Here is a 25,675-nt window from a genome sequence, read left to right as displayed (position 1 = left end):
GCAGCCTTCGCACCTGGCTATCATCTACGTGCACGTGCTTCTCTTCCTGTGACAACCAGACAAGTCTATTCTGACCCCTAAGCATCACTTCATCAGCACTCAGAAACTCCTTTTTCTGATCATGTGCCATGCCAGTCTTACAAGGAACTTCCTCCTCCTCCTCCAAGGACCAGTCAGCCTCCATTTAAGCTCTTTCCACATTGCTATGATGATACCATAGAATACAATACCAGGATATTATATAAGTTATTTAGTGAGGGATACATGGATTCACAAAGTCGGATCTCTGGAACATTCTCAGCCTTATATTTCATTGTTCCCTTCCATATGATGCAACTCCTGATTTGCTCTGAGCCCCACTCCTTCCATTTCCCATTTGTCTGTGTCTTCCCCTTCTGTCTTCAGTTCTCTCATATCCACCCACCACTCCTCTAATAATAAAATGTCATCATCATTAAAAAGAGTTATTGTCTACAAAAGTGTATCTTTGAGGCCCTTCTCAGAATATTCTCTTCTGTAAGGTGATAGATTCCTAGATCCATAGACAACTGTCTGATCTCAGCTTGCAGGAAAGGATCTACCTGGGATAGGAGCAGGTTGCCCTTTGACTGTAGTGGAAGAAAAGCAGAAGATATGAGTTCAAAGGGTCTGAGAGTGCAGCTCTGGTTAAGTGTGGAAAAAAACCCTTTGTACAGTGTTGTTTCATCAATGGCAAATAACTGTGGCTTATCATTAAAGTTCTAGAAAGGAAGAGTGTGCAGGCTAAGGAGGAGGTGAGATCAACAGTCTCAGAAGTCTAGAAACCTAATTTTGCAAAGGAAACCTTACAACATTAATCTGTAGAAACTAGGACCAGTGGTTGCTGGGTATGAATTTAAGGGGCCATTAGATACCTTGTAAGGAAAATCTCATATTCCCATTCACTGCTCTAGAAAGAACAGACAAGGGCCCAAGAAGTGGGCTTGAGGGAGACTGTTGGTCTCTGGTCTGGTAATCAAGACATGTGACAGGGCTGGGGCCATATTCTGGAAGCATAGGGAGAAGTCAGCTAGGCTAAGCTACTCTCTCAGTGGCACATGTACTATTGAGGAATAAATAAATAACACCATAGCAGACAGTAAGTACTGTAATGGATCCAAAGCTGGGCAGATACAGAACACCATTAGAGTGAATCTACATTCAGGGTTCCTGGTCAGAGGGGAGCTAGCACCTTGACAAACAGCGGGTGCCTCAAAGCAAACAGACAGCAGTCTTTCCAGCTGCCTATTTTAAGGTAGACGGAGAGACATTTCCAAGACAGAGATGTTGAAATGGAGACCATGAAATCCTGGCTTGAGTGGAAGTCAGAAGGCAGGGAGGGAAAAATTGGATGAATAAGTGGGTTCTGGGATGAGATGAAATCCACAAAGATTGCTAGAATGTGATCCACAGACCACACAATAGCTGGATTATGAGGATAAGAGATGTTTCTGTGAGACTGCAGAGCTAATGCAATAAAACGTTTGGCCAGCATTAGACACGGTTTGTCTTCTGAACTGCTCAAGAGATTTTTGCATTAGAGAATTAGGCACATTTAAACAGACTCTGGATACATAAAATATGGATTTTCTCCTGTGGTTAATCTTGGCAAGGCTTGAAATGACAAAGCTATATTATTATTGATAAAAGTCTAGTTATAAGCAAGTATTTGACATATGCTATGAAGGTAGACCTTTCTATAGTTATAAGTTTGACTTTAGACTTTTGCTTTGATAACTAATCACACATCCTACCTTATAAAAAATCATCTTAAGAGAAATGTATTTTGACATTCATCATTCTCACCATGTATCACTAAACACAGGCCCAAGAGCCTGAATGTATAAAGATGGTCATTTATTTTTCGCATTTTTGATACATTTGATCAATGCAAGCTTTCTCAAAGCATTGCCATTGCTGTCTGTGTTGTTAGTGTTTGTCTTTCTGACAATGTGAAATGTAAGATTCACTGAGGTTAGCACCTTCCACCTTCATTACTGTAATAAGAGCCAACAGAATGTTTCAGCACACTCAATTTTTGTGGTGCTAGGGATTGAGCTCAGAGCCTCAATCATGTTTAGTTTGTACCTAACCATATTTAGTTTGTACACACACAAACATACACACATATACATATACATCATATATATATATATATATATATATATATATATATATATATATATATATATATATATATAAGTACACACATGCACATACACACACACACATACACACACACACACACACACACACAGAGGCCCATCATGTTCAACCTAATGACAAAGGTGATGCCTGTCAAAGTCTGAGCATTTTATTATCACTATAAAACTACTTTTACTTAACCCAGAAGTGTACAACTTCTAATAACTTCATAATGAATACATTGAAATTAGGTCTTAAACTGTCATTAAAATATAAAAGCATATTTATCCATTTATCAAGACTGGGAAATTCTGTCTTCCCTATGTATAAATTACTAAATTACTAAAAAAAATGTAGACCTCCACCTATATCTCAAATTATAGATGATTAGCAAAGAAAACTACTATGGTATTCTTCTGTGCTTTGAAAACATAATTCCTAAATTTCCAGTAGTTTGAATTTGTTTTTCAATTCCTGCTTTTTTTAAGTGGAAAAAAAAACCACATGAAGCACAACCTTAGTTTTAGACTAAATACAAAGGAACAATATTATATAATAAATCATATTTAATATGATAACAGTATAAATAACCAAGCAGGGAGGTTTAATTCATAACATATATATACTATGTATAATAAATCACGTACAATGTATGCTTTTCCCCACATTGTCAAAAGGCCTTCCCTTTGTCTTAAACAAGTCCTCAAACTAAAAACTCCTACAACTTAATAAGCCACAGAGGATGACTGGACACCTTCAGCTGTGTCATCATTAGGTCATATCATCCTTTTAAATGACATGTTCTTAATCTTAAAATGGATTAAGATTAAAATCCAGGTGGAAAAAAACCAGGACTCAGCTTTTTCATCACTAGCAGAATGAGACCTGAGAGTTCTCTGAGACCTAATCACAAGACTATTATTTTGGAAGAAGAACACTTTAGAAATAAATGGGATTTCTACCTTTATTCATATAGAGTTGAATCTGAGAGCGATAATTGCTTTGATTCAGAAATTCCAACAGTGTTCTCTTTCAGTCTACATGATGATCTTTAAAGTGGTATTTTTCCTTTGAAAGGAAGTTTGCTCATGTTGATTCAATGGAGCTATGGCTCATTCTCTGTAAGTCATTGCCAGTGACACTTGAACAAGCTATGAAAGCCATGATCGACTCCAGAGAGGACAGACCCAGTCTTCTGAGTGCTATTTGGCCTCAGTCTCACGCCACGCTTGCCCCTAGGAGAATTCCTCAAAGAACAAAATCTTTCCCAGAGCATGGCATGATATAAATCTGATCTTCAGAAGGGACGTTACATTCCAGTTCTGAAATGTTTTGAGTAGTAAATGCTTTGATATAATTGTAAGTTTCAATGACTTCAAACAGTAAGAGGAAAAAAGAAAAAGAAAGAAAACAAAACAAAAAGAAAAACCCAGTCTTTGGGTATCTTCTGAATTTTTCCACCTACATTTATGTCTTCAGAATGTAGCATTCATCAGTGATATACTATTTATGCTGTATGAAATAAATGTATTAAATATCTAGAGGTATTAATTCATCCCGCAAAAATAGCAGATGGTGTCCTGAAGATTTAAAAGACACCGATGGACTTTAATCTTTGGGTACAATGTTTTGACAAAGCAAATAACTACCACATTGTACTGAGGTCCTAAGCAGAGCTGAAATGTAAGGGAATGAGCTGGAGACTTAGCCCCGTTGTAGAGCATTTATACACCATACATGCAAGGGACCCAGTTCACTCTGTATCACTGTAAAAAGAAAAAAAAACAAAAACAAAAAAACAACAGCAACAAAAATCAATTAAAAAGAAAAAAGCACATCCCAAAATACCCAGTTTTAAAAATGAAATCCCAGAGACCTGGGCCTTTATAATACAAACTGTTTAAAGGAATAGCATGCTGAGGTCCAGCCTCAGCATGAGGAGGGCCCTGAGAAAGGCAGAAAAGGGAGCAGCATTGAGGACTTGGAGTCAGAGTCCACAGTGGATGCAAGTTGCCAGGCAAAGTGCTTCCTCTTGGCCCGAGGTTTCTCATCATTCTTCCTTCCCCTTTCTTGCTTCTCCCTTCTCACTCTTCTGCCTTCTCCTGACCAGAGAGCCTGACCCCAGCCTTTTATTGACTAAAGCTACATCATCAAGGCTGTGACCATTGTTAATCATTTTTTTTAGAAATCCTTAAATTTACATAAATTTTATGAATCCCAGATCATTAGTTCCAAATCCTGCTTCCTTAAAACAGAAACTAAACACAAAACAAAAGCACAGTGCTTTATAGTTTCTACACAACTTGTTCTTCCTGGGTACCCGAGCACAGATCTGCAGTTGCCTGGTACAGCAGACAGTAGTCTTTAAAAACTATTTTCATGTAAGAATAGAAAGTTGGTAGACTACTAAGGTTAAAATAATTTCTTACAAAGGTTTAAAACTTAGGTAAGTAAAGCAGCTAGCGCTCTCTGATATCTCTCTGGGCATTGTCATCTCCAATCCTGCAAGTAACTAGGGAAAGGAAGTGTTAACCTTTAATATGCTTATACATCATCTGTTAATTCTCCAATCCTTGTTTATCCTAGCAATTCCATGGATTCATTACACTCCTTCTAATATTATTTGTTTCTGGATCATATACAAGCCTTCCTCCTATAAGATAACTCAGTCAATTATTTGCTTGTTCTCTATAGATTTCTTTTCTTGAGACCACTTTAACTTACTATTCTTGGTGTACCCAAGTTCACCCTGGCTAACTAGTCATTGGGCCAGAGGGTACATGTATCTCCTCATAATTCCAAACTCAAGACTAAGTCTTATTATGAAACAGTTTCTACAAAGGACTGGAGGCTTTTATGGTGCCTGTGGTTATGTTAAAGAGATCCTTTCCCATGGCTCTTAGGGCCAATCAGGAGGCCTGTTCCTTTTCCTCCACAGCCTCATGACCACCTCTGTCTCGCATTCCCAAGAGCTGCATCTGTTTCATTAATTATGGAGTTATTACCTATGAGTAATGGGGGAAGCATACTCCCCAGAAAACAATAGAGATTGAAAATAAAACAGAAGAGACAGCAGATCAGCTTCAGGGTAACAGCAACCATCAGCCCACGTGCAGGGATCAAAGGCCTGGCAATGCTCCAGGAGCAGGAACTGTGTCACACCGCCCCTTACTCAGCCATGCTGGACCCTGCATCGGTGTGTTGTCCACAAAACACCATCCGATAACAATGAAGACTAGCCACAAAATAGCACAGTTAGCAAATTGTTAGCCTTTCATGCTTGTGATGTGATTAACCCACGTCTTGTTTGTTTGGATATTTGGGGGTTTGTTGTTTTTTTCAGTAATGCCAAAATAATCTTGTTTAAATTCACATTGAAACAGATGGCGGCTACATATCTGCCTAAGGAGGGGAGAGACCTCTCTGCAGTTTTACCTTGACTGATGAATTGCTCCATGTTCTCCTTGAAAGGCTGCATGTGCTCTTCAGAGGACACCTGGTACACTTTACCTGCTTCCACCTCACAGGCTGAAATGAGGAGAACAAGATAATTTTTAAATCACCACATTGTCAAGGGAGCACTCTACTAGTTTTTAGAAAACATAAGAGCCAATGTTGAAAAATACTTCAAGCACTTTCATTGACATGTGTTGTGTATCCATATTAGAATCACATTCGTGTATGTGTGTGTGTGTGTGTGTGTGTGTGTACCCTTTCAATGACCCACAAAAATATATTCCCAAGAATGTATATACCTAGTTCTACCACTTCTAAAACTGATCTGTGGGAAAAGTGACCTAGATATCAGGACCTCAGTTTCTGATGAGGACACTAGACTCTATATCCAGAGTACAGTTCTGGGGTCAAACCTCTTAGGAGCTGTGTGATGTTACAGTAGTGCCCGGCACACAGTAGAGCAATAGCTAAGCATTCCTACCATCATAACTATGAACCCACGTCTAACACATGTTCATTTCTAATTATAGTCAAAACTTCTGAAAAATATCAAACACAGGGGTGATAGTGACTTCAGCAGTGCAACCAGCATTTCTAGAGCACTTCAGGTAATTTTTACTGCTATTTTAATCAAATCTTTAAAATGAGGCAAGAGAGAAGATAATAGTACCACCTAGGTCAGCAGAGGAAATTAAGGTTAAATATGGCTGGCCACAGGAAGACAGAGAGCAGACTCATTAATGAAGTCCCCTTTCCATTTTGCAGCATCATAAATTTCTAAGTACAGATCTTTCTGGAGTTAAGAAGCATCTCTAAGAGAATTTCTGAAGACTTGCCTATGAAAAGGAGTAATGTAACTTAGTAAGAAGGGGATCTAAAACTGAAAACTGCATTCTTAAATATAAAAGCTAGTCAGATTTGTAATAGCCTCTGAAGAACTGGCAGTTTTAAACTCCTAAACGTAGGTTATTTTTATAAAATCATGTTTCTTTTAAGTGAAGTCACTGGTCTTTCTCTCATTCTCTGTCTGTCTGTCTGACTCTGTCTCTCTCTCTCTTTGTGTGTGTGTGATATATATGATATGTCAGTGTTTCATTGTCAACCTACTTGGTGAAAGGAAAGGGTCAGATAAGGAGAGAAACTGCAGTCATCTGCATCACTGATGAGAGCTCCAGGAAGCCAGAAACATTTTTTGTTTCTTTATTCATTCTGTTGTACTGAGGATTGAACCCAGCATCTTATACAAGCTATACCAGCCAAACAATAGCACTGGCCATCTTTTGATTAGTTATTTTGAGAGGAGGCCACAGGAAGTTATTCATGTCTGTTCCTCATGCAGGCCTTAAACTTAAGATCCTTTAGTTTCCAGAGTAGCTGAGCTAATAGGTTAATGCCACTGGATTCAGCTTCGTGTCTTTTTTAAACTATCTGCAGATGGTGCTAAGCATACACTTGATGATATCACATTTTCAAGAATTTTCTAAAAGAATGTCAAAGTAGATCCTAAATAGGAAGGCAATGTATGGTGTTGCTAATAGAAAAATGAGGTCCAATTTATTAGTGCCCCTCATATCAGTCAATTATTTCGTCTGGTCAAAGGAGGAGGTATTAAAAAGCTGTTGAGCAGCTTTGAACTGTTAAAACAATCTCTTCTCATCATCTCAAACCTTGCTTGACTAACTTCCTGGCCCCAGGGTTTAGGTTCTCATTGTGTAGCTATGAATAGGATGAGAATACTTCTGTTCATACAGATATGTTTATCCAAAATCACTGAGTCTTTAACAGTGTCTTCCATATTCATGAGAAGAGCAAAAGCCTATCAGACTAGTGTCTAGTTGTTGAGGGAAACATAGAAGAAAAATTCCTGGCTCGTTCCTTGTCTGAGAGACAATGAGTCACAATCATTACTCCCTCCCCATGTCTACCCCCTAAGAAAGTAGGCCAGGCTTGGTAGTCTGTAGTTCCATTTGAGAGGTAGATACGGGATGTCAGGGGTCATCCTCAGCTATGTAACAACCCCAAGGCCAGCTACATACATAAGGCCCTGTCCTAAGAACAAAACAAAATATCATTAGAAAATATGATAACTGTGGTTTCATTCAGTGACATCTATAATACCCAGAGATTTAAAAATGTCACAATAGTATACTGATAGTAGAATTGGATAGAAATTCATCTAACAGGTCCGTTGTCTCTGGGGAAGAGTTCACTGTCGGGAAAGCACAGCCAGATCCTGACTGTAGCAAGACTTCTAAGGTTTTTCCTCAGCAAAATTTTAAAGAATAGAACATTCAACAAATAAGAAAATGAAAATTGTGGGTGAGGAAAATGGCTCAGGGAGTCAAGACCTTGCCATACATGTATGATGACCTGAGTCAGGACCCAAATAAAGTGCAGTATGATAGCAATTACCTGTGAACCTGGTATTCCTATCGTGAAATGGGAACCAGAGACAGTTAATCCACAAGCCGCAGGCCCCAGCAAGCCTGGCTTACATAGCAGTGTACAAAAGAGTGGCCCTGCTTCCAGCAAGGCAGGGAGCCAAAATCCATGGTATTCTCTGACCTCTATGAGTATGCCAAGAATGTATACCCACATTCACAGATGTAAACATGCACATATACATGTTATATACATACACACACAAGAGTAGAAAAATAGTATTATAATAATTTATCTAGTTATTTTTTTATATTTAATTTTTTCATTTGATTTTATGGGTAATCTAAACTTATTCTTATGAAACATGTTCTTAGTATAAGATAAACAAAATTATATCTTCTTGTGATGCTTAATCTATCATTAAGCACAGTTGGAGATCTAGAAAGCACATGGAAAATGTTTGCCCAGTGTCTCGGAATTGCTGGTGAAGTCTACACATATCTCTGCCTGGACCGCGCTGCTCTTACCAAGTTGCTCTATCCTTCAGGATTTACAGAGAGATATGTATCTTCCCAGAGTGAACCCTCAGTGGAATAGGCCTGGAGGTTGCTTTTGAATAGTGTTCAGAGAAAACTTGTCCAATTAAAAAAGAAAGGTCAGTGTTGCACCTCAGGTCTTTAATGGCCAGCGGAATTCTGATCTCCAAGGGAAGGTTTATTTTCTACTTCCACCTACTATTCTCCATTTACTTACTGTGCTCTGTCCCTGTTACATATAAATGTCGAATGAATATCATTACCTATCTGCTGGTCATAGTGAACTTCTTGTTCATCTATAAAATGTCATACTTACTCAAATTACTCCAAATTATATATCTCCCTGACATAGTCTTGGACCTTATGACAAGTTGTTGATTTTTGGATCTACCCAAACATATCCAGTTCAGGGCACAATTGTCACTTGAAAGGAAGAAAATCAACCTTTCCCTCGGCTTCACATTTCCCTTCTCGTTAGAGCACGGTCACATTCATGACACAGCATTTTAAAAAAGAATTGAGATGAAATAGATGAATGTTCAAGTCTAAGCTGACTTCTAGCTCTGGAAATCTTCAGCTGTTCCTTTAAATAATCTGAGGCCGAACTAAAAGTTGAACTGGAAGAGCTAAATGCTAACCTGTCTGTCAGGCAACCTAAAAAAGATGGCAACTAATGACAATTGTGCCTCACATCTATTTATTCGTGTTTCTTTGTCTCTGATTATACTTCTCTAAGACCAGAAGAGTCTCACTCATCCACGTAGTGCTTGAGGTATAGAAGGAACAGAGCTTCACACAAAATACAGTGCTGTCAACTTTTCCCAGGATTATGAATTTCTTTAATCTGGACATTCTCCGGTGATAGACGGAACACTACTACAAAGGATCCCAAAGCCCATAGTCTAGCTTTCAAAGTTCTTCATTGTGAGATAAAATGCATTCTATTATTTATATATAGTTTATCAAGAAGGAAGGATCTGCCAGCAAATAACATCATGGTTTAGAATTTAAAATTCTGCTTGTATGTACAGTTCTCATACATATTCTGGCACTCAGCGCAGATAAGAGTAAGTTTAATGTAGTTAACACATAAGGCATTGGGATGTTTTTTAAAAATGTTGGCTCCCGATCTACCCTTAGCTGTAGTATGCCTATTTCACAACATATCATTCTGGCTAGTACTTATCATTTTGAAAATTGGTATGTGACTATGCAATTTTTTAAAAAAAACACAAAATGTGCAATATAATAAACTCGAAGGGTCATTTAGAAACATTATTAAAATCAGAACAAAGATAGAGTTCTTGGAAAACTTAATTATGGTCAAATCCAAATATTAAAATGGACTTGTCAGGAGGCTGTTGGCATGACTGAGCCATTCCAATCATGTTAACTTTTGTTTAATTTAAAGATTTTGCTGAGCCAAAGAGGTTTTGTGTGATGTTAAAGGACTGATATTGGGAAGTATGCATTAGACTTCCTGATAAAGAAAAATACAGCCAGAGGGAAGGAGGAAGAAAAACCTCAGATATTTCAATACACTGACTCCAAAACATCAATTTTGTGTACAGCACAGCATGCTGTGAAGTGGGGGAAGAGCATCTTTCTCACTCTGAGATGAACCACCAATGCCATGCAGCTCTCTCTGAAGGAGACCTACATCATGAGAAGTTTGCTTACTGTTTGAGGGAGTTGGAGTATTCCAGCCATAATTTGTCTCCAAGTTTAATCAATGTTAATTATACCCTAAACTTACTGTTTTACTGTGAACTTTGAGGAAGTTATATTAGCATCTACAACATACACAAAAGAGTACAAACATATTGATTAGATGAAAAACTCTATAAACTCTCAGAACAAAATTGCCCCCCCTCCACAGAAGAGCCTTGTCTGTACATCATTACACATGCACATACACACACACATACACACACCACATATTTACCTTTTGATAAGAAGGCTTTCAGAATATTGATTACCATAGATTACCATAGAGCCTTGAAAAATTATTATAGACTCCATTCTTCCAAATGAGTGCAAGTACTTAATTCTCAAAAACTGGGTACAGAAGGTTGTCATCTCATTACCTAAGATGTCAGATGATGCACCTCATGCTAGAATAATAAAAGCACTAATACTACAAACTAATCTGCTTATTATAATTTACCTCTGCTTTTAAGTATCTTTGAATATGACCTTACACTATGATGATATCAGAATTAACCATAGCATTCTCAATGACTAAAATATGGATGAAGGTCAGGATATAGCTTATTGGTAGAATCGTTACCAAGAAAGTTCAAAGCCTTGCATACCCATGTAAAATAAAAAATAGATAGATTTTTTTTAAAGTTACAACAAACATTTTGAATTTTTAGAAATAGTTAAACAAGATTAAATTTTGTGATTTTAATGTAGTTCCTAATCTGGATTTTAAAAGTATTTTTCCAACATTCTAAATACTGTAAGGATTTATTCAAGGAAAATCAAACCCTATGACATTTTCTCAGAAGATGTCATAATTTCAGGACCAGAGTCAAATGTTCATCAAGGGTACAACTGTCTTACACTTTTATTTATTTATTTATTTATTTATTTATTTATTTATTTACTTACTTACTTACTTACTTACTTACTTACTTACTTACTTACTTACTTGTTTGGAGAGTATCTCACTGTGTAGCCCTGCTTACCTGGAACTTGGTATTATAGACCAGGCTGGCCTCAAACTCACAGAGATCTGCTTACTTGTGCCTGCCAGGTGCTAAAGGCATGTGCCATCATGACAGGTTATCCTGGCTTAAGACTACTGGCTAGGTGCCTGGCTTCATCTGGGGAATCCTTAACTCGTGCAATCTATCGTGCTTATGACTGTCTCACAGACCTCAGCAGTGCAATAAGCATCTTTGGATGGTACTACTCCCTTTCCTGTACATTGATGATGAAATAGGGATCATGTACCTAGCACAGGAGATGTTTATCTACATCAAGGAGTCTGGTAAAGTGTCCCCACAAAGTGATGTTTAAAAACATCAAGCCAGTAAATTAGAAACCACAGTGACTGTGTTTTAGGAATGCTGTCTCAATAGTGGGTTCCACTGTAGTTTAAAATTAGAGTTGCGACTATTTCATAATAAAGTATCTTTTCTTCAAGGAGTAAAAGTCTTACATGATTTATTGGTTATTCATAAATAGATTATTTATTTTATACATCAAAATCTAAGATGGACCACCTCCTCTAAAGAAAGATATTCTCTAGATTGGATCTTGAACAGGGAACACAAAAGCCATTTAAAGCAAATGGTTTATGCTCAAAACTTTTGTCAACAAGTTTGAATTTCTCAAGTCCAGAAGATAAATTGAGAGGAGCATTATAGAAAGAAGCATGGAGGACAATAGGGGGAGGCTTACATGAAGTGAAAGGGTAGGACTCAAAGGAATGCCAAATTTTCTGAAATACACAGGGCTTTTGAAATGCTGCAGAATGTGCCATATACTTATTCACTTGCAGGGAGTAGAAGACACAGAAAGAAGCAGAACAATAGCAGGGGACCTATAGCTTTTAACTTGGAGAAAGTTCAAAGGCTTTTGAAAATCCCAGAGACTACAAGTTGTGTAACAAACTTGGAAACTATTTTATAAGCTGCTTTGGTATTGATCTTTAACATATAAATACCTGGTAAGAATGCAATTCTATGAGCAATGATTACATGCCATTTATGGATTTGTGGCTAGCTAGCATCTAGAGGCATTTTTTTCTTATGTTAACTCTGATGGATAAATAGAAGGCATTTGTAGAATGGAGCAACAGCATGCCACAGCAGTCTGGGAGACAGACTTTGCATTTTAACTACCATTCATTACTTACTACAAAGATACTTGAAAACATCCCTGAGTCTTCTTGCTTCTTCCTTACTTATCTGCAACATGAAAAGAGCAACTGTTTTGCCCAAGACTTTCACAGTACAAGGTAATGTGCATAAGATGTACTGCGCTTTTGGTGTTGCTTTAATATGTGCTGAATTCCTATGTTATTTTCACTGATTACATGTGACACTAACTTCTGTGAGCTTCCAACTTTTGGAACACAGCGTAAGTATTGTAGGTATTCTTGGTAAGTGGTGAAAGTCATAATGAAGATATACATAAGATTGTTTGATCTGTGTATTCTTTAAATATATGCATAGATGAACATGTAGGACCATATGTACACATATGTGGAAGCCACAGGGAAACCTCAGGTGTTCCTAAGAATCATCTACCATACTTTTAGAGACCAAATATCTCACCGAGACCTCGGCCTCACCAGTTTAGCTAGGCAGGTTGGATGAAGAGCCTCAGGAACCCACCTGTCTCTGCCTCCCCACTGCTGGGATTATGTGCATATTGTAGCAGTTCTGGTTGTTTATGGGTTCTGGAAATTGAACTCAGGTCCCTATCCTTGCATGTTCTAAATTATTCATTATGTGACGCTGAGAACACATTCAATAAATGTTGAGAAAAGCCAAAGAAGCGTAGGACCATCAAGTTGACTACTAGCCATCTGTTATCAGAATCAAATCAGTTGAGAATGACTGACTAACTGCAGATACCTTTCTACTGCCCTGGATACTGATGAGTACCTCCCCAAATTTCTACTCAGATCATTTCCTTCTCTGCATTTTAGAGACAACCTCACTGGACAAGCTTCTAGATGACTATGTGAAGACAACATAAAGGAATGTCTGTCAGCATTAAAGAAGGGTGGAGGAGCTGCTGCAATGGGTCAGTGGGTAAAGATGCTTGCCACTGAGCCCAGTGACCTAAGTTCAATATCGCAAACAGACATGGTGGAAGGAGAAAACCGACTTCTGCAAGTTTCCCATACACAAGATAGCCCATGACAGATAGACAGACATGGATATGGCCATGCACGCACACACACACACACACACACACACACATACACACACACATACACATACACACACACACACACAAGGGGGAGGGAGGGAAGGAAGGAGGAAGGAGGAGAGAGAGAGAGAGAGAGAGAGAGAGAGAGAGAGAGAGAGAGAAATCAAATACATTCAAAGAAGGGTATCATGGTATAATGGGACTGACATCTCTCCAAAAGCTATAGATCCTTACACTCGATCTTAACTTGAGAGACATGAAGACAGCTAGGATCATATTAGAATAATGGAAATGAGCAACTAAATGTAGATCATTGGTTTTGGATTGGTTTGGTTTGGCTGCTGCTTTGTTTGTTTTTGCTTCAAAAGTTCCTTTCTATATCTGGCCGTTGGCCAATGGTGTTAAGATTCATCAAAATAGTTTTCATCTTTACCAAACATCTTGGTGAAAAGTTTCTATGGTGAAATGGGGAAAGGAATGGAAGGAGGAATATGGAGAGAGCTGAAGGCTAGCCTCCTAGTTTGCAAAATCAGCAGGTGATTCCAGTGTCTAGTGTGTGTCCATACACTCAAGCCAGAATCACTGCATCTCTCCAAAAAGTCATGCTAGCTATTGTCTCAAACCAGCTCTTAGATCCTCAGTCACATGTGCAAACTGACATTTTCCTATTGCCTCCAGCCCCATCTCCAGAATATCTGCTCGCCCAAGTCCTTAGGGTGGCGTATGCAGCAGAATCATCCTTTCTCCAAGGCCTGGGTGCAGCCTCTGCGCTAACTTTAACTTGACTTGCTTTCCTGAGTTTCAGGGATGATGGCTGCTTCCTACATTACTTCGCTATTTTTTTGTATTGTTTTGACCTTTCAATACATGTTAACTTCTCAATATTAAATTACTTCGATTAAAGTAGTGTGAGATTTTGGTTTTCCTTAGTTTTACTATGAAATAGTAAAAGCAATAACCAAAAATAATGGATTACGTTTCTGTAAGTCCTCAACAGCCTTCTGACAGTGGTAGTTAATTTTATTCTATTTCCCTCTAAATAATATATGTTTGAATTGTTCAACAGAAAATTGCTTCTCTTTCGTATTAATCTTTTTACCTCCAAGAAGGGTATTATATTCTTCTTTAACACAGTTTATTCTTTTAATTAAATTTCTTATGTTTCTTAGTTATGTTTACTTTTGAATTCGTCAAGTTACGCAATTTCTTCATAAAGAGCAGACACGGCTGAACAGTCACACATTTTAAATTAGGGGAGCCCAGACTACTCAGTTTCAATTCTAAATCAAACATATTTCTGGATGCTTGCCCAGTTTTCTTTCTTCTCAAATAAGATTATTAACCCCATCTTACACATAAAGGAACACATATAATACATACATAAGAGTATAAAGAATAATTAAATGAATACCCATATATCCAATTGACAACTTAAGAAATGAAACCTAACGAATACTTTGAAAGCAGCCGGAGTGTTCCCTGATGACCCATTATCTTAGGCTCAGAGAATTCTGTTGCTTATACTTCTCCCTGCCTTCTAACCCTGAGAATTCATTGATATGTTTGAACTTTACAAACTGAAATCAAAGGGTTTTTTTCCCCCACACCTTGGTTTTTCTAAAGATTGATAAATGATTTATGCACTTGTAATACAGTGAATCTAGTTTAAGGCTTCTTGTTCAGTAGAATGGTCTTTGAAAGCAGATGCAGCGTTTTGTTTGGCTCCTACCTTTTTGAAAAGCACATGCAAGGCTTTGCTGCTCCGTTCTGATGAATACAGTTTGCTCATGCCCAGCAGTATCTATCTGCAAGCTGGCTCAGAGGCTCCTTGGACCTCATGCTTATTGAGACTTTGACACAGTTTCTCCTGAGATTGACTCACCTAACTTTCTCATCCAATCCCATGGCTACAGTTCCCAACTAACAAAGACACTGGACCATAAGCTATCATTTGGTGCAACTGTATCAAGAACAGTTTGTGATAAAAGACATCAACATTGCTGAGCAGAGGCCCTTCACTGAGCAAGGAAGCCTGACTGTGGTCCTAAGGAGCAGGTATAGAAATCACCAGTTAAGCACAAAGAACCAAGCATAATGGATGTCTTTACAGGAATGCTAAGATGAGATGCAGGTGTTTGTCTATAATGTCCAAGCCCTAACACATTGTTTCTCAGTTTCTGTAAAAATCAAAATCAAGACAGTATGCAGAAGCAAGAGGGACAGATGGGTATACAAGTGAGTTTGTAAATACCGAACACCTGCCATTAATAAATAATCATATCATTTATTCAACTTTCCCTCATGAATAGCAAGAGCTACTGAGTACTTACAAACAATAGTATGAAGGCTTCTTTGCAAGCTTAACTCTTTTTTTGTATCTTATTAAAATACTTGCCTATAAAGAAAGTGTAGACAGGCTATTTGAAATATCTGAAAGGAACCCTTAAATGTGATTATGAAAAATAAATCATTTGGGGGCTGGTGAGATGATTCAGCAGTGGAGTGCACAGACTGTTCTTTCAGAGGACCTAGGTTCGATACCCAACACCCACATGGTGCTTAACAGCCCCTTGTAACTCTAGTTCCAGGGCATCTGATATACTCCTCTGACATCTGTGAGCACTCAGCATTTATGTGGTACACAAACATGCATGCAGGCAAAATATCCACATATATAAAATAAAAATAAATACATCTAGAAGTAAACTAAAATGAATTTTAAAAAGAAATACTTTTTAAAGGCTATATAGATCAAAGTTGATACTGTTTTTAAGAACTATTATTTTATCTAAGGTAACCTGCCATTTGATCCCCATTTGATTATATAAATGTATGTCTACCATTCCTTAAAAGAGAGAAGTAAATTCATGTGCATCTGATAAGAAAAACTACATTTCTAGTGGTTCTTTATTTTTCTAAAACTGAACTTAAATTGTGATTCGCAAGATTTCCTTCCTTGTGCTCAAATCATTTTTTCTATGAAAATGATCAGACTTTGAAAAATAAGAGCTATTTTCTATCCCCATTTATTTTACAGAAAACTAAAACCATTTATTGTATAGAAAAAACCAAAAAAACAAAAGCAAACACAAAAATAAACAAATAAAAATAGTGATATTGTTTCAAAAACTAGCTTCCTTGTAAGCTCAGAGGTGAATTATGCTTGTGTTCTTCACACAGTACCAAGCCTGCATTTTTCAAATGTGCTCAGACGTGTTCCACTGACCACAGAAGCCACCACACATTCTGTGAGAAAATAGTGCTCTGTGGTAAAATAAACCAAAGAACTACTGCAAATCCCTCTGCTGTAAAAGACTGTGAATTCCTTCCACAATTAACTTAACCCTGCAGTGTCTGTATTTATTTGGTCACAATCCCCTCTGTTATGGTTTGGATATGGTATTGCCCCCTGGAGATGCATGCATTAGAGGGCTGGCCTCCAGCCAACAGTGCCATGCAAACACTTAGCCCTGTTTTCCTGGTCTGTTGAGACCTCAACCGAATGAGCTATGAACAGGTGGAATGTATTTAGAGCAAGCAGGCCAGCGGCTGCGTGTTTTCGAGTACGCATCTTGTCCCTAGAATCATCTTCTGTTCTCTGTGCTCTCTCTGGCTGCCATGAGCTAAGAAAGTGTTGGGAAGCTCATACACATTCACCCCCATTTCTATGGCATTAAGCTTGCGACAGTCCCATAAAAGAAAGGAGTTGTTAGGAAAATGTTATAGATGCTGATCAATGGTCAGGGTCTTTCAATACATTCATCGTTCCTCTATGTACACTGTAAGGCTTCATGGCTCGAACCATTTGCTTAACTTCCTGTTGTTTTGACATATTGCTTGACAATCCTCCAATGTGTAGTTTTCTGTAGCCACTACATTGCTCAAAGAAACACACATCCAAGAGAACAAAGTGGAGAGGGACACTAACCACTCATCATTCAAGCCTGTTCTCTAGATTATGTGCTGTTGGGGTCTAAGACTTATGAGAATCTGGTGTTTCCATGACCATGTATACATGTAATACATAATAATTTCTAAGGAAAGTCTATGTGATCTTGTGTTTGCAATTACGTGCATAAGATGTGTGAACATCTCCGTGTATTCGCAGATGTAAGTATGTGGACAAGTAATATGTTTTGTGTGCATATATGTATACATCTTTATGTATGTACATGGATGGATATGCTTGTATAAGTGTGCATGTAAGCACTCTCATGCAAGCGCCTCTGAGCGTGTATGTGGGACTGCATATTTACTAATAATGTCATTCCTCTTGTTTATTAACTCATCTGTAAATGATGAAATCCTAATTTTCAAGAATGAAGTGCTGATGGAAGTATGAAGTATTTCCCAGCCTCTCCAGAAATGCTCCTGGCACCACATCACTGTGTGTGTAAATTCTCATTAAACAAAGCCATAACTTCTTCACTGTCATAAACCCTATAAAGGGAAATGTTTTGTAATGTTCTAAAAATTATTTCTTTTTAGACCATCTTTGAAAAATGTATTCTTTGGAGAGTTTGCACATGTATACAATGTAGCTTGAACATACTCAACCCTTACATTCCTCTTGGGACTCTTCTAGAATGCCTTATCACATCTCCCTCACAACAGCTTCAATAGATGATGCCATACTTTTCCACAGGAATGAACTTGTTCTTACATAATTGTAATTCTTAGATAAGGCAATACTATCTTTCTTAGCATTAATGGAGCATAACTAAGAAACAGAATTGCAGCCTGGCTAACAGCAGGTACTGTGTGTTTGGGGTATGACCACATCTAGCTAACATCTAATGTATACCATGTGAATATATGAGAACCTCAAGAAAAACGTTATGTTTATTGACATCCATACTGGTACCTGTGACCAGAACATAACTGCCATAAATCTGGTGATAGATCAGGACAAATACCCTGGGTAAAATGCATCTCCTATTTCAGGACTGGGTCTCTTCTAAACTATTTTTTTTAACTTCTGAGCAGAAGTGATTACTTCTTGGTTTCATTCAGTAGCACAATATCAAATGAGAATGCAATGCCATTGTATTTGTTCTCCGCCGAAACTTAATATAAATCAGAGAGACTGAAATAGATTCTCAATGCTCTAACAGCAGTAATTGGCACAAAGGGGGCAAAAAAAATGTTGTTTACAAAACTAAGCTTTGAAAGACTACCTTCTTCCATGCAATGCTACTAATAAAAGAAAATTGAGGAGATTCAGATACGCACTAATCAAATCTACACGATCTAAGGCTTCATAACTCACCACCCCCTACCATCTAACCAGCTGTGTGCAAGAATATGCTTTGTTGATTCAAGTTTTCACAAATCACAAAATTTTGGGCACGGGAATCAGAGGAGAAGAGGCAGGCACTATTAATCTTTCAACAATGACAGAATTTGTGTCCAACCATGATATGGAAGATATCCAAATATTCTTGGCTACAAAATAAAAATAAGATGTAAATGTGTTCCCCGATGAAATGGGCTGTTACTCAAACAGCTAAGATATGATTGGATAGCTCAACTTCTAACACTCAATGCTTTAAGGCAATGAAAAACAAAAATATTGGCTGATTTTTCTTTTGTAGTACATATAACAACAGCTCAACATGGCTTTTGCCTGATACCCTTTAACAATCTTTAAAAGTCTATCATCTCCCATTAAGAGTATACACTAAAAAATATGTAAGGTCAAGGTTATAGGTTACCTTTCAGGTCTTTCTTTAGCTTTCTGAGGTCTTTCTGGAAGTCTTCAAACTTCATCTGTGAGGCCTGGAACAGCTCCTGTGGTTCTGCCAGCGGGAAGACACACTGCTCTCTGCCGGCATCCTAATTAGCAAGTGTAATTTTCAAACAAATCAGCAAGAGAAATAAAAATCATGCAGCAGTAGAATGGCAGCAGCTCCAACAAACAAACAAACAAACAAACAAAACCCCAGAAGAACAATTACAGAACCATCCAACAGAGAAAAATAATGGGCTGTTGAGATGGCTCCTTGGGAAGAGTGCTTGCTCTGCCATTATCTAGGACCTGAGCACAAATCTACGGCACCTGTGGAAAATGCTAGTTTTACACTTTATGACTTTATGTGCCTGTACACACAGCATTTTGGGGTGGGGAGTATCAATAAGATGATCTGATATCCCACTGAGCTGCTAATGAGACCAGATGTGATGGCAAGATTCCTGCAGAGTGATAGAACTTGTCTCAAAGGGGATAAGATGCTAACACAGAAGGTACCACAAGTTGTCCTCTGGTTTCTGCATCTTCAAGCTTGTCCAAATACCCACACACTCATAGGTGACCACTGCACAGGCACACACATGTAAGAAAATGAAAATCAAACTGGAAGTGTACATAAAATTCATCTTACCTCATCAAAATTTCGAAGATAATATGAAACAATATAAGACAAAAGGCTTCTGCTGTTGTCCTAGGCAGAAAGATTAACATAAGGAACACATAGTTAAAAGTTATTATGTATTAAGTATACAGAATAAAGTAAATTTCAGAGAACACACAAATATACTTGGGAGTATTCTAGGTGGTTTTCCTATTCTATACTGCTTCAGTCATTGTATCTAATGGGCTGGATCACAGAGTTTTCTTCCAGTGTTCTGATGTAAATGTCAAGAGGAAGCCTCACCATTTAAGGGAGAAGCTCAAATGTAAATAGTTGGCTGCTTTTATTCTCCTTCTTGAGAGTTTTAAGTCATTATTTACATCTTTTATGTGACATATTTATTTTGCATTTTATTAGTCCTTTTTGTCTTTTAAGTTTCATTTATGTGTTTTGCCTGCACGTATGTTCATGCACTACATGTGTACCTGGTGCCAAAGGAAACTAGAGATGGGCACTGGATTCGTAAGAACAGGAGTTGAAGACAGTTGTGAGCCTCCCTGTGACTGCTGTGAACAGAACTCGGATCCTCTTAAGAACTGCTTTAAACAATGAGAAATCTCTCCAGCCACAGCACTTAAGTTTTCAAATATCATCACAATGAGATAAATAAACACTGCTTATGAGTTCATATAAATGGTCTAGCAGGTACTGTCATAATAAATAAGTCTTGGATTGAGGGGAATTCATTAACATTTAGAGCAGAAATGGAAAAGTATTTCAGTTAAGTGGAAATCTTTAAAATGCCAATATAAATTACAATTTGTTATATTAACAACTAAAATTCAGGAATTAATTCTTATGCAACTATTTATTATTAAGAAAATACACATATCATCTGAAAATGTAAAATCATTTTATATACAATAATGTTTAAAGATTTGTTGTTGTTGTTGTTGGTGGTGGTGGTGGTGGTTTGGTTTTTTTTTTTTCCAAGACAGGGTTTCTCTGTGTAGCCCTGGCTGTCCTGGAACTCACTCTGTAGACCAGGCTGGCCTCGAACTCAGAAATCAGCCTGCCTCTGCCTCCCAAGTGCTGGGATTAAAGGTGTGTGCCACCACTGCCCGGCGTGTTTAAAGTTTTCAAAGACTATTTTGCTTCTTTTATGGCACGGTTACAAGAATTAGCTTTTAATTAAGGTTTCTTGTTTTCTTTTGTTTGTTTTTGCCTGCTCCACTTAATCAACAGATAAACAATGTCTGAGAAAAATCTAGTATACAATCTAAGTTCTCTGAAGTGTTCCCTTTGCTAAATTACAAGTTTGACGTAATTTGGTCTCTATACTTCTGTGATAAAGTTGTCCAGAATAGCTTCCTTATATAGTAAACTACAGCCTAGCTTGATGCTGCTCTAATTGTATATACACTCAAAATCTAGTGACTAAGCATCAGCTAATCACAGCAGATGGACTTCCAACCAATTCGAAAATGAAAGACTTCAAATTATGGCCATGTAAGAGAAATGCCAAACAGTTCGAGTCAAGCTTTCTATATTTCACATTCTATCCTCTAGCTGTAAAGATAGGAGGGCAGAGCATTTGGGGGTATCTTTGATCTGTAATATTACCTGGCCCTTGAAACTTTCTCTTATGCAATAAACCTTGTTAAATTTAACTTGTCCTCGGAGCCTCTGTTATGGAATCCAGGCAAGACATTCCCAGTATTCACGAAAAAAATGACACCTCTTAGTGATCAAGTGTGTGGGATAGAGTAATGTGCCAGCAAAGAAGACAACTTGAGGACTGTTCTTTCTCCTAAACTGTCAATCAGTGAAACAGCAGTACATGAATCAGTTAGTAAGATAACTCTTGAATGCTTGACTATAGGTAGTAATGATGAGAGAACATTCTGGTGATCGGAAAATGTCTTCTCTAGTCTATAAATATTACTGAGGAGTGAATACACTTACATTTGCTTTCTTAAGAAAGTTCAAAATCAAAAGATCTTGCATGGATATTATGGGAAATCTAAATATTAAATAGTTTGCTTCTTTATTGTTTTTATATTGGGAGTTATTTTGTGATTATTTAAACTAATAAAACGTAATTTAATAGTGGAAGGGGAAAGAGATATAATACAAAATAAATAGCACAATACATCTTTATAACTAATACTAAGCAACTTTTTGTTTATTAGGATATATCTTAGATCAATTTTTATAAGCTGAACATCATATTGACCTCTTTATACTTGAATGCTATTTATAAACATTGTTTCAACAAATATGAACTTGTTTGCTGATATAGATTTGTTTTTAAAACATGATTTATCATGGTCATAAAATAGAAATTTGTTTCTATGAATGTTTATAATACAAATACAATAGCACTTATATATACATATTTATTTTGAGTGTCCATGAAAGCTATAAAAATTAACTGATGCTGGTGCAGCAAGAGAAAACTAGCTGAGACTGAAATCCTAGCACCAGGGAAGCTGAGGCAGGACTGCCTGGAATCTGATGTCAGTCTTTGCTACTAAGGCCATGTCTCAAAACCAACCAACCAACCAACCAAAAAAAAAAAAAAAAAAAAAACAACAACAAAGATACACAATACAAAGCAAGCAGAACCAAAAAGTATTTTTGAATTTCTGGCACTGTGTAAACTAGAATGATATTGAGTGACTGGTGCACATGTAGAGAAACAGTCTAGAAATAGGAGCGAATAGCCACCACTGTGACTGATTAAAGAGACCAGAAGCAGTAGCTGTTCTGTCCTGAGGATGATGATGAGCATATGCTAAATCTCTCTCTCTCTTGAGGAAGATGACTGTATTCCCTCAAGATGACAATTATTTATACTGCTTACAATCATTTATTATAACACAGTACTTGAAAGCTTGTTCATACTTTCTCCTGTCCTGTTGTTCTTTCTCTGTGGTCATCCTCTCTCACAGAAGCATGGCTCTTACTTTTCAAATTCATCCTCTCAGACTTTCATCTGGGAGTCTGATTGTCATCCCTAACCTTAGCTTTCCATTGATACTCTAACATTCTCCTTAGATTCCATTATAAACAACATAAATGTGTGTGTGTGTGTGTGTGTGTGTGTGTATGTGTAAATGTGTGGCTGTGAAAATTTTGATCTTGTAACAGAAACGGTTACTTATTACATTTTGTTGAAAGTCAAACCTATGTTTAAAAACATCCCCAATTTGGTGCAAGTATTAACACAAAACACTTACACTGCTTTTGACATCCTTGAGCTTGGGCAGAATGTCTAGTCCAAAGCCATCTGCTTGTCCTCTGGTCTTATTTCCAGCATTCATGTAGTTTCCAAAAGCTAGAACCAAACCCAGGACCTGCATGACTCCTGGCCCATTTTTTAAAGTCTAGGAGACAAGATAACAAAGGTTTTTCTCTCATACACTGTCTTATTTAAATCATCAAAAATCAACACCAAGCTAATCATATTGCATGGATAGTTTTGAGTGACAGCCAGTCAATCTATGACCTTCCCTGTTATTTAGTATATTCCAAAAACAGTTTCTCAAATTTAACTTTACAATGGTATGCCACCAGTAAGCATGAGTGTGATTGTTAAAGCCAAGAGGTTGCCCTCTTGGTCCATATACAATGAAAATGTATACAAAATGATATCACCTCTGTTATCTTTCATTGTCTCTATGTCACATACAATATAGATTTCTGGCTATAAGCTGTAGAATCAGAAAAGGCAGGTAGAAAGACTGAATTCCAGGCCTAGGACTGCTCATTACAACTTTATGCTCATCTCTTCAGGACCCTGCCTGACTTCGCCTTTTATGTGCCACTTCCTCTGAAAGTGTTTCTAGTAATAGTTTTCCATTCTTCAGGTGGTTTATCCCAATCAGAACAAATGATTGTGTTGATCTTTGATAAATTGTTTTTAGTGCTAGTAGTGGTCCTTCTAGCCCAAAATTTATTTGTTTATTCAGAGAGGTATTTTACCTTCCACTGAGTCAAATGACTATTCCAAAAGCCATTTAGGTGCAATAACTATTAACGTTTTACTGAGGTTCCCTTTCAAATAAACAACTCAAAGAGAAATGAATGCCTTCAAATTACATCCATTTGCAAGTCTCATGTCTGAAAGAAATGGGAAATGGGGCTTTGGTTTCGGCAAAGCATTGGCAGCTAAGATCCTAAGAGACTAATATAAACTGGCCCGGCTCTCAATGTGGTCCCACTGCTGTGTGAATATGCCTAAACACATGCTTTCTTCCTGAAGCCCAGTTCCCAAACATTCGCTCATGTGGTATTGCTATCCCTTGAATCTACAAGTACTTCGAGGGGACAAAAATTATAAAAATAAATAAGAACATGACGGAACACAGATAAACATCACAATTCACATTCCTTTCTCTGGTCTGGAACCTACCTCACACAGTTTTTGTAGCAACTCCAACTTGCGACGAATTGAGCAAATGCTCTCTGAAAATGTGGACTGAAACAGGATACAGAAGACCCGCTCTGAGAAGTTGGGGATTAGTGACAGCTCATACAGGAACCTAAGGAGATAAAGGTACAGAGGGAGCAAAAGTGTAAGGACTCAAACAAAGGTGTCTCCTATATTACATACATACATGCAGGTCCATGTTCTCCTATTCTGAGAGGCCCACCCACAGCCTTGATTGGCCTCCCAGGTCCCTAGACATACTTACTGTTCAGGTTTGTCCAGAGACTTGGCATTTTCCTTGTCTTTGGAAGATCGACTGTGCTTTTCAATTTTTTCCAGTTCATCTGACTGTGCTCTCTGGAAAAATGAAAGCCAAGTGTTTTATTTTGTTTTGTTTTGTTTTGTTCCAAAACTCTTCAAGGCCATCCTTTAGATAAGAATGAACTTAATACAGGAGAATTTTTTGTATTTTAATTTCTTAGTATCTGTTGCAGTAACACTTGACTTAATGCACAAGATGTCTTAACGTGTGAGTATGTATAATAAAATCCAGATCATGCCAAAGTTCCAGAAATAATGCTATTGACTATTAATGATCTGAAAGCTATTTATTCATTCAAACATAAAATAATAGTTTTCTCCTTTTCCTTAATTTGGCTCTTTATGGCACTTTCTAGAAAACCATAGTTTTAAAAAAAAGAATCTCATTCAAATCTCCATGAATTTAAAGTTGGAATTAATGTGATCTTCAATCTTTTTAAAAATATTTATATATTGCAATAATTGTAGATTGCTTTTGTTATACTTAGAGAAAAGAAAAGTACATTAAACTAGACAGATATCAGACACTAAAATTAAATCAGGATCAAATAGATCATCTAAACAGTCCCATAATCCCTAAAGAAATAAAGGGGGTCATAGAAAGTCTCCCAACCAAAAAAAGCATGGGACCAGAGGGCTTCAGTGCAGAATTCTATCAGATCTTCATAGAAGACCTAACACCAATACTCTTCAAACTATTCCACAAAAAAGAAACAGAAGGAACACTACCCAACTCCTTCTACGAAGCCACAATTATGCTGATACCAAAACCACACAAAGATCCAACAAAGAAAGAGAACTTCAGGCCAATTTCCCTTATGAATATCAATGCAAAAATACTTAATAAAATTCTTGCCAACCAAATCCAAGAACACATCAAAATGATCATCCACCATGATCAAGTAGGCTTCATCCCAGGGATGCAGGGATGGTTCAATATAAGGAAATTCATTAATGCAATCCACTATATAAACAAACTCAAAGTAAAAAACCATATGATCATCTCATTAGATGCTGAAAAAGCATTTGACAAAATTCAGCATCCTTTCATGCTAAAAGTCTTGGAAAGAACAGGAATTCAAGGCCCATACCTAAACACAGTTAAAGCAATATACAACAAACTGGTAGCCAACATCAAA

The 25,675-nt window shown here is 37.4% G+C and overlaps 1 protein-coding gene across 1 annotated transcript in view; it reads right to left on the bottom strand.

Moving 5' to 3' along the window:
* Fmn2 (formin 2) overlaps positions 1–25,675 on the bottom strand; it is a 339,622-nt gene that overhangs the window by 99,619 nt on the left and 214,328 nt on the right. The window contains exons 9-14 of the mRNA XM_052201126.1: positions 24,481–24,572; positions 24,198–24,327; positions 23,023–23,169; positions 19,811–19,870; positions 19,145–19,265; positions 5,599–5,691 (exon numbers count right to left, since the gene is read on the bottom strand). Coding sequence (XP_052057086.1) covers positions 5,599–5,691; positions 19,145–19,265; positions 19,811–19,870; positions 23,023–23,169; positions 24,198–24,327; positions 24,481–24,572 — 643 coding nt within the window. The remainder of the gene's footprint in view (positions 1–5,598; positions 5,692–19,144; positions 19,266–19,810; positions 19,871–23,022; positions 23,170–24,197; positions 24,328–24,480; positions 24,573–25,675) is intronic.

Source organism: Apodemus sylvaticus, chromosome 12 (assembly GCF_947179515.1).
Source record: "Apodemus sylvaticus chromosome 12, mApoSyl1.1, whole genome shotgun sequence".
Taxonomy (NCBI): domain Eukaryota; kingdom Metazoa; phylum Chordata; class Mammalia; order Rodentia; family Muridae; genus Apodemus; species Apodemus sylvaticus.
Note: the sequence above shows the minus strand (reverse complement) of the source record. Positions and strands in the feature narration are given on the sequence as shown.